Below are 16,117 nucleotides of genomic sequence, written 5' to 3'. Positions count from 1 at the left end.
CAGTATATTGTTATGTGATATGACCTCATATGGTTTGCTATGTCTTTTGTATATACTTTTGTTATTGTTATTATTTTGTTTGTCATTTTTTTCCTTATACCGACACAGATGTCTGTGTTTCTTGTAGTAACTGATGAAGGTCACAATTGACCGAAACGTTTTCCTGTATTTACTACAATAAATCTTTCCTGCTGCATCTTAGCTAAAGTTGAGTGCTAGGTCTCTTACTATTAGTCCACTTGGTGCAACAGCTCTCCAAGGTGTGATCACTCCTTTTTGGATGCAGACTAATGAGCAGATCTAATTTGATGCAGGTGTTCGTTTTGGGAATGAAAATTTACAGGGTGATTCCAAAATTTTTTCCCTCAGAATTGAGTGACTTTTAAAATGTTTCCCCTATGCTTGGTTGAAAAAAGTAACCATTACTGACTACCACATTTTTTGTTCTTGATTTCTTTTAGTGTTTCTTAAAGCCAGAAAGTTGCCATTTGAAATTACTTTTGTTTTGTGCCATGTCTGTGATCTGCTTTTTTTTATACAAAATTAAACAACTGAATGAACATCCTCCAAGGCTGGTGATTACGTAATTTTTGCCAGGGGTTGTAGTATATGTTTGCTCTGCCCCTTTAAGAATGGGGGGTGCGCACGTGCATACTAGGTGTGCCGCTGGGTGCTGCAGTGCTCACACAAGCAGGAAGCAGGAGAATGCAGATGATTGCGCCAAGGATCCGGGGCAGTGAGCAAGCCGGCATCCCTGCATGAAGGGGGAAGGGGACACCATGCAGGGACGCCAGTAGTAGTACTACAAACACATTATGCCGTCATGGATTAAAATCTTTCAGGGCACGCAAGATCTTGCTGCTCATGCCAGCACATGTCAAGGCCCGTTAGAAGTTCACCAATGGCCATCTGGATGATCCAGAGGAGGCAATGGAGAAGGTCATGTGGTCAGATGAGACAAAAATAGAACTTTTTGCTATCAACTCCTTTCACCATATTTGGAGGAAGAAGAAGAATGAGTGCAACTCCAAGAACACTGTTCCAACCATGAAGCATGGTGGGGAAGCATCATACTTTGGGGATGCTTTTCTGCAAAGCAGACAGGACAACTTCACTGTATTGAAGGGAGGATGGATGGGTCGTGGATCGCAAGATTTTGGCCAACAACCTCCTTCTTTCAGTAGGAGCACTGAAGATGGGTCGGGGCTGGGTCTTCAAGCATGGCAATGACCCGAAACACACAGCAAGAGCAACTAAGGAGTGGCTCAGTAAGAAGCATTTCAAGGTCCTGGAGTGGCCTAGCCAGTCTCCATATCTGAAACCAATAGAAAATCAATTTTACACAGCGACAGCCCCGAAACCTGAAAGATTTGGAGCAGATCTGTATGGAGGAATGGGTCAAAATCCCTGCTGCAGTGTGTGCAAACTTGGTCAAGAACTACAGGAAATGTCTGACCTCTGTAATGCAGGACAATGCCAGACCTCATGTGGCTGGAGTGTCAGCAGTTCCTGCAAGATGAAGGCATTTGAAGCTATGGACTGGCTCGCCGATTCTCCAGACCTGAATCCGATTGAGCACATGTGGGACATCAAGTCTCACACCATCCACCAACGTCATGTTGCACCACAGACTGTCCAAGAGTTGACGGATGCTTTAGTCCAGGTCTGGTTGGAGATCCCTCAAGAGACCATCCGCCGCCTCATCAGGAGCATGCCCAGGCATTGCAGGGAGGTCATACAGGCACGTGGAGGCCACACACTACTAAGCATCATTTCCTTGTCTTGAGGCATTTCCAGTGATGTTGGATCAGCCTGTAACTTCATTTTCCACTTTGATTTTGAGCATCATTCCAACTTCAGACCTCCATAGGATATTAGTTGTGGTTTACGTTGATCATTTTTAGGTTTTATTGTTCTCAATACATTCCATTATATAATGAATAAAAATTTACAACTGAAATATTTCATTCAGTGATATCTAGGATGTGAGATTTTAATGTTCCCTTTATTTTTTTTGAGCAGTGTATGTTCCAGGCTCTGACTACAGGCAGATTATACTGATAGAACTACACTGCTGTATACAATGGATGTTTCTGTATTCTAGAGGAGAATAAGATTTTTTCATCCTATAAAATTACTAAAAAATAATAATAAAAAACACTTGATAATGAAAAATAATGTCAATTTTAATGCGTTTTTTAACCCCTTTCTGCCAGCTGACGGGATAGTCCGTCAGCTGGCAGACTCCCCCCTCTTTGAGGTGGGCTCACCGCCGGAGCTTTCAACAGCAGACATGTGTCCGCAATTGACGTGAACGGAATCGCAATCCGCCCGCACCCATTAACTAGTTAAATGCCGCTGTCAAACTTTGACAGCGGCATTTAATAAGCGCCGCCGGCCGCGCGGCCGGAAGCGCTCGCACCGCTAACCCCCGTCACATGATCGGGGGTCATCGGTGCATTGCCATAACAACCTGAGGTCTCCTTGAGACCTCTATGGTTGTTGATGGCAGATTGCTGTGAGCGCCACCCTGTGGTCAGCGCTCATAGCAATGCTGCATTTCTGCTACATACTGTAGAGGTGATCTGTGCTTCACCTCTATGTAGCAGAGGCGATCATGTAGTGCATGCCTCTAGTGAAGCATGCCAAAACAAAAAATGTGTTTAAAAATATAAAAAAATATAAAAGTTCAAATCACCCCCCTTTCGCCCCAATCAAAATAAAACAATAAAAAAAAATCAAACCTACACATATTTGGTATGGCCGCGTTCAGAATCACCTGATCTATCAATAAATAAAAAGGATTAACCTGATCGCTAAATGGCGTAACGAGAAAAAAATCAAAACGCCAAAATTAAGTTTTTTTGGTCGCCGCAACATTGCATTAAAATGTAATAACGAGCGATCAAAAGAACGTATCAGCACAAAAGTGGTATCATTAAAAACGCCAGCTCGGCACGCAAAAACTGAGCCCTCACCCAACCCCAGATCACGAAAAATGGAGACGCTACAGGTATCGGAAAATTGTGCAATTAGTTTTTTTTTAGCAAATTTGGGAAACTTTTTTCACCACTTAGATAAAAATAACCTAGACATGTTTGGTGTCTACGAACTCGTAATGTCCTGGAGAATCATAATATCAGGTCAGTTTTAGTATTTAGTGAACCTAGCAAAAAAGCCAAACAAAAGACAAGTGTGGTACTGCACTTTTTTTGCAATTTCATCGCACTTGGAATTTTTTTCCCATTTTCTAGTACACGACATGGTAAAACCAATGATGTCGTTCAAAAGTACAACTCGTCCCACAAAAAAATAAGCCCTCACATGGCCAAATTGATGGAAAAATAAAAAAGTTATGGCTCTGGGAATGAGGGGAGCGAAAAACGAAAAAAGCTCCGGGGGTTAAGTGGTTAAATAATAAGCATCACAAATCAGTAAATAACACGGACATGTTTGTGTCAATATAATCATAATGACCCGCACAACGCAGCGATCAGATTATTTACAGGAATCTGTAAATTATGGGGAAAAACGGCGTACTTGATATTTATCTCTATTAAACCTATAAAATAATGTAATAAACTAATGCTGAGGCCGTGTTCACATGTTCTTTTTTCTGCAGGAGTCCGCACCAGGTGACGCAGTGACAATCTTCTCTGATTATTGTGTATTTGCTGCGTATCTTTTATGCGTTTTCTCCCATATTTGATGCGTTTTTGGGCAGATATGAAGCCGCGTTTAACACTTTATTAATAGTACAGAAAAGCTTTGATTCTGCGCTTATAAATGTAACGGCGTTTTTTCTCTTCATACATTTTTTTTCTTCTTAATAAACCATATTTCCCTCCCCCTTCTCATCCTTAACCCTTTCCCCCCTGTATTTTGCCTCTATCTTTCATCCCTTTATATTTCCCCTTTTTTGCTGTTATTTGGTTCCTGTTGGTGTCGATATTACTGGGTATTTATAATCCGTCTCCTCCTTTTTCTTTACCCAATTTATGTAAAAAATCCTTAATAAAAACTCCTTTCACAAAGAAGGCGCCTGCTGTTCCCCAAGGACGCGGCTGATCTGTGCGGTTTTGGGGCTTTTTTTTCACGTCTTCTATGTGGAGCCTAATAAAAACGCAGGTAAAAAAACTGCAGAAACTTTATTAATTGTAGAATCAAAGCTTTTCTGTACTATAAAAAGCATTAAAACCGCGGCTTCACATCTGCACCAAAAACGCATCAAATGTTAGGAGTTTAGTGCGAATCCTGCAGAAAACAAAAAACACAGTATTTCCAGGACGTCATCCTGACAGCACTATGGAGGACGTCCTCCTCCCCCTTGCTGGGACAGGAAACACACGAGAGTTCAAAAGGTCCAGTCCCACCCCCATTCCTCAGTGTTTTTCCTGTCCCTGCAAGGGACACATGAGAGAAGCTGCGCAGCTTACCGGAGCTCAGGGGGATCGTGCGGCTTGCCAGATCCTTCCCCCTGTCAAGACGCTCAGGGCAGAAACCCTCCAGAGGGGGGTCCCTCTGCTCCAAAGACCAGCAGCCGCTCCTCCCGTGGGGGGGCTCTCGGCTGCGGACGCGGTTCCCGAGGTCAGTAGCACTCAGCAGCGTGAACGCCGGGCTCTGACTCTTCCGGCGGAAGTTCCGGGGACCGCGTCACTTCCGGTTTGTGGCATCCGTTACTGCGACTTCCGGTAACGCTGATGTACAGGGAAGGTGTGCGCTCCAGCGTGGATCCCAGGTATTGTAGCGTTTGAGAGGCGCTGCAGCGGTCACACTCTGGATACTATGGAGAGCATGACACCTGAGGATGGGGTAAGTGCGCAGAGCGCAAACTCCCCTGACACCCAGTAATAAAGCCACCCTGTCACCTTCCCTATCTTATATCGTTTAGGATAAGGGAACTCCAGCCGTCCCCCCTGGTCAAGTTAAAAGATCTGGAAAAGCCTCCGGGAAGTCCAGCAGATGTCCACTATGTAATGTTAAACTCCCGGACACCCATGGCAAAACCTTATGTGCAGACTGCACATCCAAGGTTATGAGAGAGGAGCAGCCCACCCTATTATCTGAGATGAGGTCCCTAATCAGAGAAGAGGTCCAGGCTTCCCTAGCTACCATGGTCGAAAAATCCAGTCCTATGCCCAGTCGCAAAAGGGCCAGGCGGGAGTTGGAATATACTTCTGAGGACAGATCCGATTCTGAGGACCTTGTCTCCGAGGAAGAGGGCGAGCTTCCTTCTAGAAGCCAGGACCGCCAGAGGAAGTACCTTTTCCAGGCGGAGGACACAAATGAGCTGGTGCAGGCGGTGCGATGCACCATGCAAGTAGAGGAAACATCTAAGCCGCAAACCAGGCAGGACCTGATGTTCGGGGGACTTATGTCACGTCGGCAGACAGTCTTCCCGGTCAGTGAGCATATCAAGGCCATGGTGCTCGAAGAGTGGAAAGAGGCGGAACGTCGGCTGACACTGTCTAAAGACTTTAAGTCGCGTCTACCCTTTGAGCCTGAGGATGTTAAGCTTTGGGACGAGATACCCAAGGTGGATGTCCCGGTGGCGAAGGTCGCCAAAAAGACTGCTATTCCGTTCGAGGACTCGTCAACCTTGCGCGATCCAATGGATCGTAAGGCGGACATATTGCTAAAAAGAGCCTGGGAGTCTTCCGCGGCTCTAATTAAAACCAATATTGCAGCTACCTCGGTAGCCCGGTCTATGCACCTCTGGATGGGTCAATTAGAGGAGCATCTCTCTAGTAAGACCCCAAGGTCAGAGATCTTAAACTCTCTCCCTATAATGAAGTCCGCCACAGCCTTTCTATCTGACATGACGGCTGAGTCAGTCAGATTTTCAGCCAGAAATGTGTCATTGTCTAATGCGGCTAGAAGAGCGGTCTGGTTAAGGTCTTAGTCGGGCGATAATGCGTCCAAAACAAAATTATGTTCAATCCCTTTCTCAGGTGCAAGAGTTTTCGGTCCTTCCCTCGATACCATCTTAGAGTCGGCCTCAGACAAGAAAAAAGGGTTCCCAGAGGACAAGCCTAAGAGGTCTCAGTCCTTTCGGAGGGGATTTCCCTTTAGACGACAGTCTGACTTCAGAGGGTCCGACTTCAGAGGGGGAAGGTCCAATAGAGGGTTTAACAGGGGTTCCCGTGGCCAGAGTAGTAAGAACAGGAGTTTCTTCTTCAGCCCCTCCTCTAAAACTAAACCACAATGACGCCACTCTTATAGGGGGGAGGCTGCGCCATTTCGCGGTAAACTGGAGCAGAGTCACGCAAAATCAATGGGTCCTTCGTACTATCTCAGAGGGCTACAGCATAGAGTTTTACTCGCCTCCGCCAGACAGGTACATCGTACCTACGGTGGTTATGCAAGACTCTCCCATGTTAAAAGACCTGAGGGACATGCTTGCCTCAAAGGTCATAATTCCAGTACCTCCGCTAGAGGTAGGCCAGGGTCATTACTCCTCCCTGTTCTCCATTACAAAACCGTCCGGCGACTCACGTACAATAGTAAACCTGAAGCCTCTGAATGCCTGGGTCAGGTACAAGAGGTTTCGCATGGAGTCCATCCGCTCTGCAATCCTCCTCATAGATCGGAGCGCGGTGATGTGCACTCTCGATTTGAAGAGTGCCTATTACCAGGTCCCTGTCCACCGTCTATCTCAGAGGTTTCTGAGGTTCGCGGTAGTTCTGCCGTCCGGGACCTGCCACTACCAGTTTCAATGCCTTCCGTTTGGACTTGCCTCAGCACCTCGCGTGTTTACAAAGCTGGTCTCAGAGATAGTGGCTTTCCTAAGAAACCAGGGGATTACAATAGTCCCTTACCTCGACGACTTTCTGCTGATAGCACGAACACCAGAGGTCCTAACGGATCACAGGAACCGGACCATCGCTGTAATGGAACACTTGGGATGGATCATCAACTGGCAGAAATCAGATCTGATTCCGGAACACAAAAAGATCTTCCTGGGTGTCTGTCTGGATTCTACAAACAGAATATCCCTTCTACCCGAAGCCAAGCTGGAGTCAATACAAGTCCATGTCAGATTCCTACTAGAACGCAGAGTCTCAATAAGAATGGCCATGAGAGTGCTAGGCCTAATGACGGCATGCATACCATGCGTAAGATGGGCACAGTTCCATTCAAGACCACTGCAGAGCTTAATCCTCTCCAAGTGGGACCGTCGTCAATCTTCTCTGGAAAGTATTTTATATCTTCCAGGCCCAGTACGAAGTTCGCTCCTTTGGTGGACAGACCCAAAGAATCTAAGAATCGGGGTACTATGGACTACCGACCCTCACGTGGTAGTTACCACAGATGCCAGCGCCTGGGGCTGGGGAGCTCACCTAGAAGGAAGGATTCTCCAGGGACAATGGCCTCCAGATGTAGCCGGCAACTCGTCCAACTTCCGAGAGCTGTATGCTGTCTGGGAAGCCCTAAGAAGGAATCGGCGCATGCTGGAGAATCGTCATGTAAGGATATTGTCCGACAACGTGACAGCTGTTTCCTTCCTAAAACACCAAGGAGGTCCAAGGCACCATCTTCTCCAGGAGCTGGCGGGGAGAATATTTCGTTGGGCAGAAAAATCGATCCTCTCCATCTCTGCAATCCACTTGGAGGGCTCCCAGAACGTCATAGCGGATTACTTGAGCAGGAGAAGAGTGTTCGCAACAGAGTGGGAGCTCAACCAGGACATCTTCCAGGAACTGTGCCGGCGTTGGGGCACTCCCAGTATAGACCTTTTCGCGAACAGGAGAAACTCGAAGGTCTCAAGGTTCTTCTCTCTGAACCCTCGGGATCTGCCGGAAGGAATAGATGGTCTAAGTCAGAGTTGGACAGAGCCCCTCTCATATGCTTTCCCTCCTCTAGCACTAATCCCGGCTGTTCTCAGGAAGATCAAAGAAGAACAGGCTCGAGTGATTTTGGTAGTTCCCTACTGGCCAAAAAGGAGTTGGTTCTCTCTTCTGGTAGACCTGGCGATAGAGAGTCCAGTAGAACTGCCTCACAGACCAGATGTAATCCACCAGGGCCCAGTGTACCATCCGGATCCAGAGAAGCTACACCTCTCAGCCTGGATCCTGAAAGGAACATCCTGAGGGCAAGAGGCCTGTCTGACCAGGTCATATCCACTATCAAGGCTAGTAGGAAGCCGGTCACGTCAGCAATCTATTTGAAGATCTGGAGACGTTTCTGTCTGGAGGGTGGCAGGTCCGAGGCTGCGGCGGGCACTCCCGACTTACCCAGAATTCTGGATTTTCTACAGTCTGGGTTCGATAAAGGGCTTAGGCCAAGCACCTTAAAGGTGCAGATCTCCGCACTAAGCTCCTTTCTAGACTATCCCCTAGCAACACATCCCTGGATAGTTAGGTTTATCAGAGCCACCCAAAGATTGCGCCCCACCATTAGACAGTTATCTCCTCCTTGGGATCTTAACCTTGTCCTGAATTTCCTCTGCAAAAATAATTACGCCTCGGCAGATAACATGTCCATTTCAGCCCTGACACGTAAAACGGCATTCTTAGTGGCGATCATCACGGCTAAGAGGGTGGGGGAAATCCAAGCCTTGTGCACACGGGATCCGTACCTCCAGATTAGAGATGATTGTGTGGTTCTCAAACTAGATCCCTCGTTCGTTCCAAAAGTAGGAACTCTAAAAAATAGGAATCAAGAGATAGTGTTACCATCCTTTTGTTGTAACCCTTCCAATTCTAAAGAGGAAGCTCTGCATTCCTTAGATGTCAGACAGGCGGTCATCGACTACCTATCAGCCACCAACCCATGGCGAATCGATCCAAACCTGTTTATTTTGTTTGGGGGTAAAAATAAGGGAAAGAAGGCCTCTAAGGCCTCCATTGCTCGATGGATCACGTCTGTGATCTCTGAGGCCTATCAGTCGGAGGGCATCTCTCCTCCAAAAGGTCTTCATGCACACTCTACTAGAGGGATGGCTACGTCTTGGGCTGAGAGGGCAGGCGCCTCTCTAGAGCAGATTTGTAAGGCCGCTACATGGGCTAGTGTGAATACCTTCTGCAAACATTATAAACTTGATGTTTTGTCCGGTCAGCATAGTGCATTCGGGAGAAAAGTTCTCCAAGCGGTAATCCCACCCTGAGGAGGTGCTTTGGTACTCTCCATAGTGCTGTCAGGATGACGTCCTGGAAAATAGGTATTAAGCTTACCGTTAATTATGTTTCCAGGAGTCCATCCTGACAGCACGGGTAATTCCCTCCCTGTTAATATAGCTATGCCTTTGTAATATGAACCTGACATGTCTGTAGCATTTCCTAAACATATGATGTAATATGTTCCTGATATATGGTGTTATGTTCTTTACCATTAAATATTATTTTTTTGCATCTCCCTTGAGGCGGTTCTTGTTACAACACTGAGGAATGGGGGTGGGACTGGACCTTTTGAACTCTCGTGTGTTTCCTGTCCCAGCAAGGGGGAGGAGGACGTCCTCCATAGTGCTGTCAGGATGGACTCCTGGAAACATAATTAACGGTAAGCTTAATACCTATTTTCTGCACCGTGTGAACACGGCCGTACAGACACAACAAAGCCGGATGTCGTATAGTGACGCTACATAAAGATGAGAAAGTTCTGGAGGCTCCGACTGTGAATGAAGGAACAATCAATAATCCCCAGGTCCCACGTGCGGGACCAGAGACCCCTGAATCCACCTCCTGCTCGTCTCTGGTCCCAACTGTCCCGGATATACCGGACAGTCCAGAATTTGGGTCTACGCCCTGCAGTCTCAGGGGTCTGCTGAACTTCCCTCATTACCAGCGCCCCTCTGACAACTCCTCCTGTCAGGGCAGAAAGAAGTGGTAAATGTGCGTGGATTGGAGTGTGGACAAAATTTGCTGCTCTGTGCTTCAAAATTTGGGACATGTGCACAATTACTTGGTGCAACACTGGTGGATGTGGACCCCCTGCACTACGGGCCAGGCTTACCCTGGAGGGGTGTAACTAGGTGTCCACCAGGTCTTCACTACAGCTACTGGTGGAGAGGACAGGCTGGACAGCAGGTAGACACCAGGTACTACTCCAGGGTAGTCCCCAGGACTGGAGCAGCTGATCAGGGGTCAGAGACACAAGTGTGAGGAACAACAGGAACCCCCAACTGGACACAAGCAGAATGAACTGCCTAGGAACTAACAGTCAGCAGAGCGGTGGGTGGAGCTGCCTAATATAGGACCTGCCGGCAGGGGATAGGCTGGGGAACCTAATCTCTGAAGGACACAGCAGGGTTATATTCCTGTAGAGACCGGCCAATCCTGCCATAAGGCCGAATGGAAGCAACATGCTGAGAAGCCGTGTGGTGACCATAGTGAGTAGGGAGGCGCTGAGAGGGCAGGTGAGGTACCACCGTGACACCTGGGTAGGAGCCCACTCAGATGTTTCCCCCTGAGCTGCGCCTCAGAACAAATGTAATATTATCTTCACAGCCAACTGGTAAAGAAATCAGTGACACCGGTGGGATAAAAATGCCCATTACACCCTGAGATGACTTCCCTGGTGGGTACAGCGTCCGAAATGGGGTCACTTTAGGGGGTTGTATGTCTTCACACACCTCGGGGGCTTTGTAATTGGCCCCCACAAGTGAGGACTGCCAAATTACTGCTCCAAAAGCAAAACAGTGACTCTCCCCATTGGAGCCCGGCCGTGTGCAGCCATTTCTGGCCTCAGGTTTGGGAGAAATTTCCGTATAAATTGTGGCTCCATTTTATTCTGTGAAATTGAAAAATTTAGATCTAAAACATTTTAGTGGAAAAAAATAATTTTTCCATGACCCAGAAATATAAAGATCTATGACGTAATGGTGGGAAGAAAATGCCCCTCACACCCAGATGGATTCGCTGAGGACTGTGGATCTGTAATGGGGTCACTTTGGGGGTCGCTGTTCTGGCAGCTGCACATTATTCCAGGCAAATGTAAAATCCAAAAACCAAACAGTGATTCTTCCCTCCGCAGCAGCGAGATCTCCTGCCTCATTCTCCAGAAATTACCTTATAAATTGTGCAGCGTCCTATAAGATATTCCTGCCCACAGCGCCCCCATCCAGCGAGTGTCTGAGAAAGGTCATTACACTGAAACGTCACCATGTTCACGTGTTATATACTGTCCTCTCCGTACACCTCACATACACACGGCTCCGCTCCGTCCACCTCACACACACGGCTCCGCTCCGTCCACCTCACACACACGGCTCCGCTCCGTCCACCTCACACACACGGCTCCGCTCCGTCCACCTCACACACACGGCTCCGCTCCGTCCACCTCACACACACGGCTCCGCTCCGTCCACCTCACACACACGGCTCCGCTCCGTCCACCTCACACACACGGCTCCGCTCCGTCCACCTCACACACACGGCTCCGCTCCGTCCACCTCACACACACGGCTCCGCTCCGTCCACCTCACACACACGGCTCCGCTCCGTCCACCTCACACACACGGCTCCGCTCCGTCCACCTCACACACACGGCTCCGCTCCGTCCACCTCACACACACGGCTCCGCTCCGTCCACCTCACACACACGGCTCCGCTCCGTCCACCTCACACACACGGCTCCGCTCCGTCCACCTCACACACACGGCTCCGCTCCGTCCACCTCACACACACGGCTCCGCTCCGTCCACCTCACACACACGGCTCCGCTCCGTCCACCTCACACACACGGCTCCGCTCCGTCCACCTCACACACACGGCTCCGCTCCGTCCACCTCACACACACGGCTCCGCTCCGTCCACCTCACACACACGGCTCCGCTCCGTCCACCTCACACACACGGCTCCGCTCCGTCCACCTCACACACACGGCTCCGCTCCGTCCACCTCACACACACGGCTCCGCTCCGTCCACCTCACACACACGGCTCCGCTCCGTCCACCTCACACACACGGCTCCGCTCCGTCCACCTCACACACACGGCTCCGCTCCGTCCACCTCACACACACGGCTCCGCTCCGTCCACCTCAAACACACGGCTCCGCTCCGTCCACCTCACACACACGGCTCCGCTCCGTCCACCTCACACACACGGCTCCGCTCCGTCCACCTCACACACACGGCTCCGCTCCGTCCACCTCACACACACGGCTCCGCTCCGTCCACCTCACACACACGGCTCCGCTCCGTCCACCACACACACGGCTCCGCACACCTCACACACACGGCTCTGCTCCGTACACCTCACACACACGGCTCCGCTCCGTCCACCTCACACACACGGCTCCGCTCCGTCCACCTCACACACACGGCTCCGCTCCGTCCACCTCACACACACGGCTCCGCTCCGTCCACCTCACACACACGGCTCCGCTCCGTCCACCTCACACACACGGCTCCGCTCCGTCCACCTCACACACACGGCTCCGCTCCGTCCACCTCACACACACGGCTCCGCTCCGTCCACCTCACACACACGGCTCCGCTCCGTCCACCTCACACACACGGCTCCGCTCCGTCCACCTCACACACACGGCTCCGCTCCGTCCACCTCACACACACGGCTCCGCTCCGTCCACCTCACACACACGGCTCCGCTCCGTCCACCTCACACACACGGCTCCGCTCCGTCCACCTCACACACACGGCTCCGCTCCGTCCACCTCACACACACGGCTCCGCTCCGTCCACCTCACACACACGGCTCCGCTCCGTCCACCTCACACACACGGCTCCGCTCCGTCCACCTCACACACACGGCTCCGCTCCGTCCACCTCACACACGGCTCCGCACACCTCACACACACGGCTCTGCTCCGTACACCTCACACACACGGCTCTGCTCCGTACACCTCACACACACGGCTCCGCTCCGTCCACCTCACACACACGGCTCCGCTCCGTACACCTCACACACACGGCTCCGCTCCGTACACCTCACACACACGGCTCTGCTCCGTACACCTCACACACACGGCTCTGCTCCGTACACCTCACACACACGGCTCCGCTCCGTACACCTCGTACACACGGCTCCGCTCCATGCACACGCAGCTCCGCTCCGTACACACACGGCTCTGCTACATCCACACTGTAAACCCCTCCTGACCCCACACATAAACTTCCCCTCATCCAGCACCATGACAACCAGCACAGCAGAGTCCTGCATACACTGAGGCCCCGATCATGTGACCCCCTGACTCCTCCCCTCCTGTGACCTCATCACAGGTCCTGTGCGCACAGTGCAGCCATTCAGCTCGTCTGCTGGAGTTGCCCTTTAAGATCAGGTAACGTTTGGCAGAAGTCTCCTGCAGTAAGTACAATTCCCCCATAAGTGACTGGATCCTGCAGATCTCTGGAGGTGCGGATCTCGGGCCTCGGTCACTTTCTTGTGCCCCACGCTACATTAACCCCAATTACCTTCCAAGTCTGTGATACTTTCTCTCCCCTGATCCCTCAGTGATATTACAGACGGGAGTTTCCAGAGCGCTGGATTCCGGGCAGTCCTAGTGCTGACTGAGCCGTGCGCCTCCATCTATAGTTCTGTTGTTAGGTGGTGGAGCCGCTCTTTCCTCTGCATTGTTCGCAGTGAAACAATCTTCTCCATTGTCAGGATGGACGCGGAGATGACTTCTTGTCGGTTGTGTGGCGCAGGTCTCCTGGCAGTGTGCTCCGGGCGCGCTCCGGCCTATCACAGGGGCAGCACCTGCACTTCTGCAAACATCCCCAGCCAATAGCCGGATGTGTCAGAGGCCGCAGACCGTTACACTGCATCCACTGCAGAAGATCTCAGTAGTTTGCTTAGCAGACTAGTGGCCACCTCCCCGGTGTTAGTGGCCACACCTGGACCTGAGTGTGATATACTTGCTGCTTCCAAGTGCGGGTGATATTTTCTATTTGCACGTCCCTGTTGAGGCCTGGAGCTGCAGCAGTCACCTAGCGTCCTCTTTGGAGTTTGAAGGACGACGATGTTTCTCTCTGCGTCTACTCAAGCTAAGTTTCCCCTTGTTTTGTGTATCCTAGCTGTCTTTAGCAGTAGTGGGGAGTGACTAGCGCTATCCTGTCCATTCCGTTGAAGGACTTATCGCCAGGATCAGGCAACGATTAGGTATCCTGCTCGGCGATAGGTGCGGAACCTATGTAGAGACAATAGGGCAGACAGGGTGACGTTAGATCTGTCTAGGGGTCTTCACTCCCCTTCTTACCTACCTTTTGGTTCCCTTTCCCTTATCCCTTTATGTTGCACTTAGCCCTTCCTTCATGTTCCATGACAGAGACTTTTGATATTTAAGGCACCCTCCATTATTGGGAGGTACCTTAGCAACTTGAGTAATCAGTGTGTTTTCTGCTACTTAGTTGTAAGGTCCCTGTACCTGATCCCTGATCCCTCACTGACCTGCCCCCTATTTTACACACTGAATATAATGTCTTTTGAAGAAAAATAATCTCACATTCAGCAGGTAGGTGCCAGTGGCAACTACTGTGCCATAGCACGATCACATCTACAATACTCATTTAAGTTTTTTATTTGGTGATATAAACTTATTAAAAAAAAATAAAAATCTCTCTCAAAATGGCCCCAGCCGCGCCTGTGCAGTGGTATCTATTTGCGATCTTATAGATGTTACTGCACAGGCACCGCCGGTGCTATCTTGGAGGAGTAATTTTTTTTTCCCTCTAACAAAATGGCACGGTCAGCACCTGAGTGGTAACATCCATCAGATCACCATAGATGCTGCTGCACAGGTGCGGCCGGCGCAATTTTGGGATTTTTTTTTCTGAATAAGTTTATATCGTCAAATATAATAATTAAAAGGACATTATAGATGTGAACATGCTATGGCGCAGGCACCGTCGCCCCCACTGGCACCTGCCTGCTGAATATGAGTTTATTTTTTTTAAAACATATGATATTCAGTATGTAAAATAGGGGGCAGGTCAGCGAGGGATCAGTGACCTGTCAGAAGCCATCAGTATGAATATGTAAGCAGAGCACCACGTAGAGCCCCGCTCACAGGCCGCCCCGAACCACGAGAATCTCATTAACTGAAAATTGCAAATAAAGATTAAACAACAACCACAAGATGGATTTCATCAACCAAGGTATCAATGTAATCAGTATAATGTCGCCTGTATGTAGGTTACTATGCACAATCCAGCTGACAGGGTCCCTTTAAATCCTGTTGATTAGAGGGGCACTGACCATTCAGAAGCTCTTCCCTTATCTCTGGCCAAGTTGGATTACACGTAACTGTAATAAGCAAATCTGGAAGGCTGTATATCCGAACATGTGTCATGGCGTCCTGAGCGTATTCGTGCTTATGTCTGGGACTTCCTGTTAATGTAGTCGGTAAAATAACCATTCCCCCAATGTCCACCACGTTGCCATAATTGGCAATAGCATTTCTTAAATTACTGTATTCATCCACTCTGAATATTTCTTGCTTCAGTCATATGTACAGAAGACGCTCGCTTTCCACCTTGGCATACAGATCTACTATACATTGATGAGAAAGTTGCCTCCATTGTTGTCTGATCATTATTTGGTAGGCGTAGAAGTCCATAGCCGATATTTGTTATTGGTTGGTTTATTGGTCGGCCTCGCAGTGTTGGGATCAGTCTGTTAGATTATAGTGATCGCCATCTTGGCCATTCCACAATATTATCGGATATTGCAGAGCATTATATGATCTATGTGATTCTGTAATATGCTGAATATTTTCACTTCGTCGCTGAATAATTATATCTCGGCTTAGAAAGTCCCGTCCAACCATTACAATAGCTGCTTCATTAACACCGGGAGAAGTAAATCTCCTTTTGTGTCTTGTCTGCTCTTATTACACCCTGATATTCCGCACTTGGCATTCTTTCTAAGGCTGTTTTATAAAGGTTTACTAACTGATTGTGTTGATGGAAAAATCTGTGCAAATTCAAAACAATGTCTTTTTGTCTCAGGTATAACTTCACAAGGTCGATCAGCTTGCATCTGTTCATCTACCAAACAGCAAATTTGTAAAAATATTGAGTCTTGATTTGCTACAGGAAGCATCAGACCTATTTTGTGATATATTTGTCCCTGGACTTTAACCCCTTTCTGACATCGGACGTACTATCCCGTCGAGGTGGGGTGGGCCCCCATGACCACGGATGGGATAGTACGTCCAGC

General features: G+C 49.3%; 1 protein-coding gene and 1 long non-coding RNA gene across 2 annotated transcripts in view; one reads left to right on the top strand and one right to left on the bottom strand.

The window, feature by feature from the left end:
* The window catches only part of LOC143766565 (uncharacterized), a 73,940-nt gene extending 62,816 nt beyond the window's left edge, over positions 1 to 11,124 (bottom strand). Inside the window, exon 1 of the long non-coding RNA XR_013213598.1 lies at positions 11,007 to 11,124. This is a non-coding gene — a long non-coding RNA (uncharacterized LOC143766565). The remainder of the gene's footprint in view (positions 1 to 11,006) is intronic.
* The window catches only part of LOC143766564 (uncharacterized), a 55,814-nt gene continuing 49,979 nt past the window's right edge, over positions 10,283 to 16,117 (top strand). The window contains exon 1 of the mRNA XM_077254343.1: positions 10,283 to 10,354. Within this exon, the coding sequence (XP_077110458.1) occupies positions 10,301 to 10,354 (54 nt within the window). The 5' untranslated portion in view covers positions 10,283 to 10,300. The remainder of the gene's footprint in view (positions 10,355 to 16,117) is intronic.

Source organism: Ranitomeya variabilis, chromosome 4 (genome assembly GCF_051348905.1).
Source record: "Ranitomeya variabilis isolate aRanVar5 chromosome 4, aRanVar5.hap1, whole genome shotgun sequence".
NCBI classification, from domain to species: Eukaryota; Metazoa; Chordata; class Amphibia; order Anura; family Dendrobatidae; genus Ranitomeya; species Ranitomeya variabilis.
Note: the sequence above shows the minus strand (reverse complement) of the source record. Positions and strands in the feature narration are given on the sequence as shown.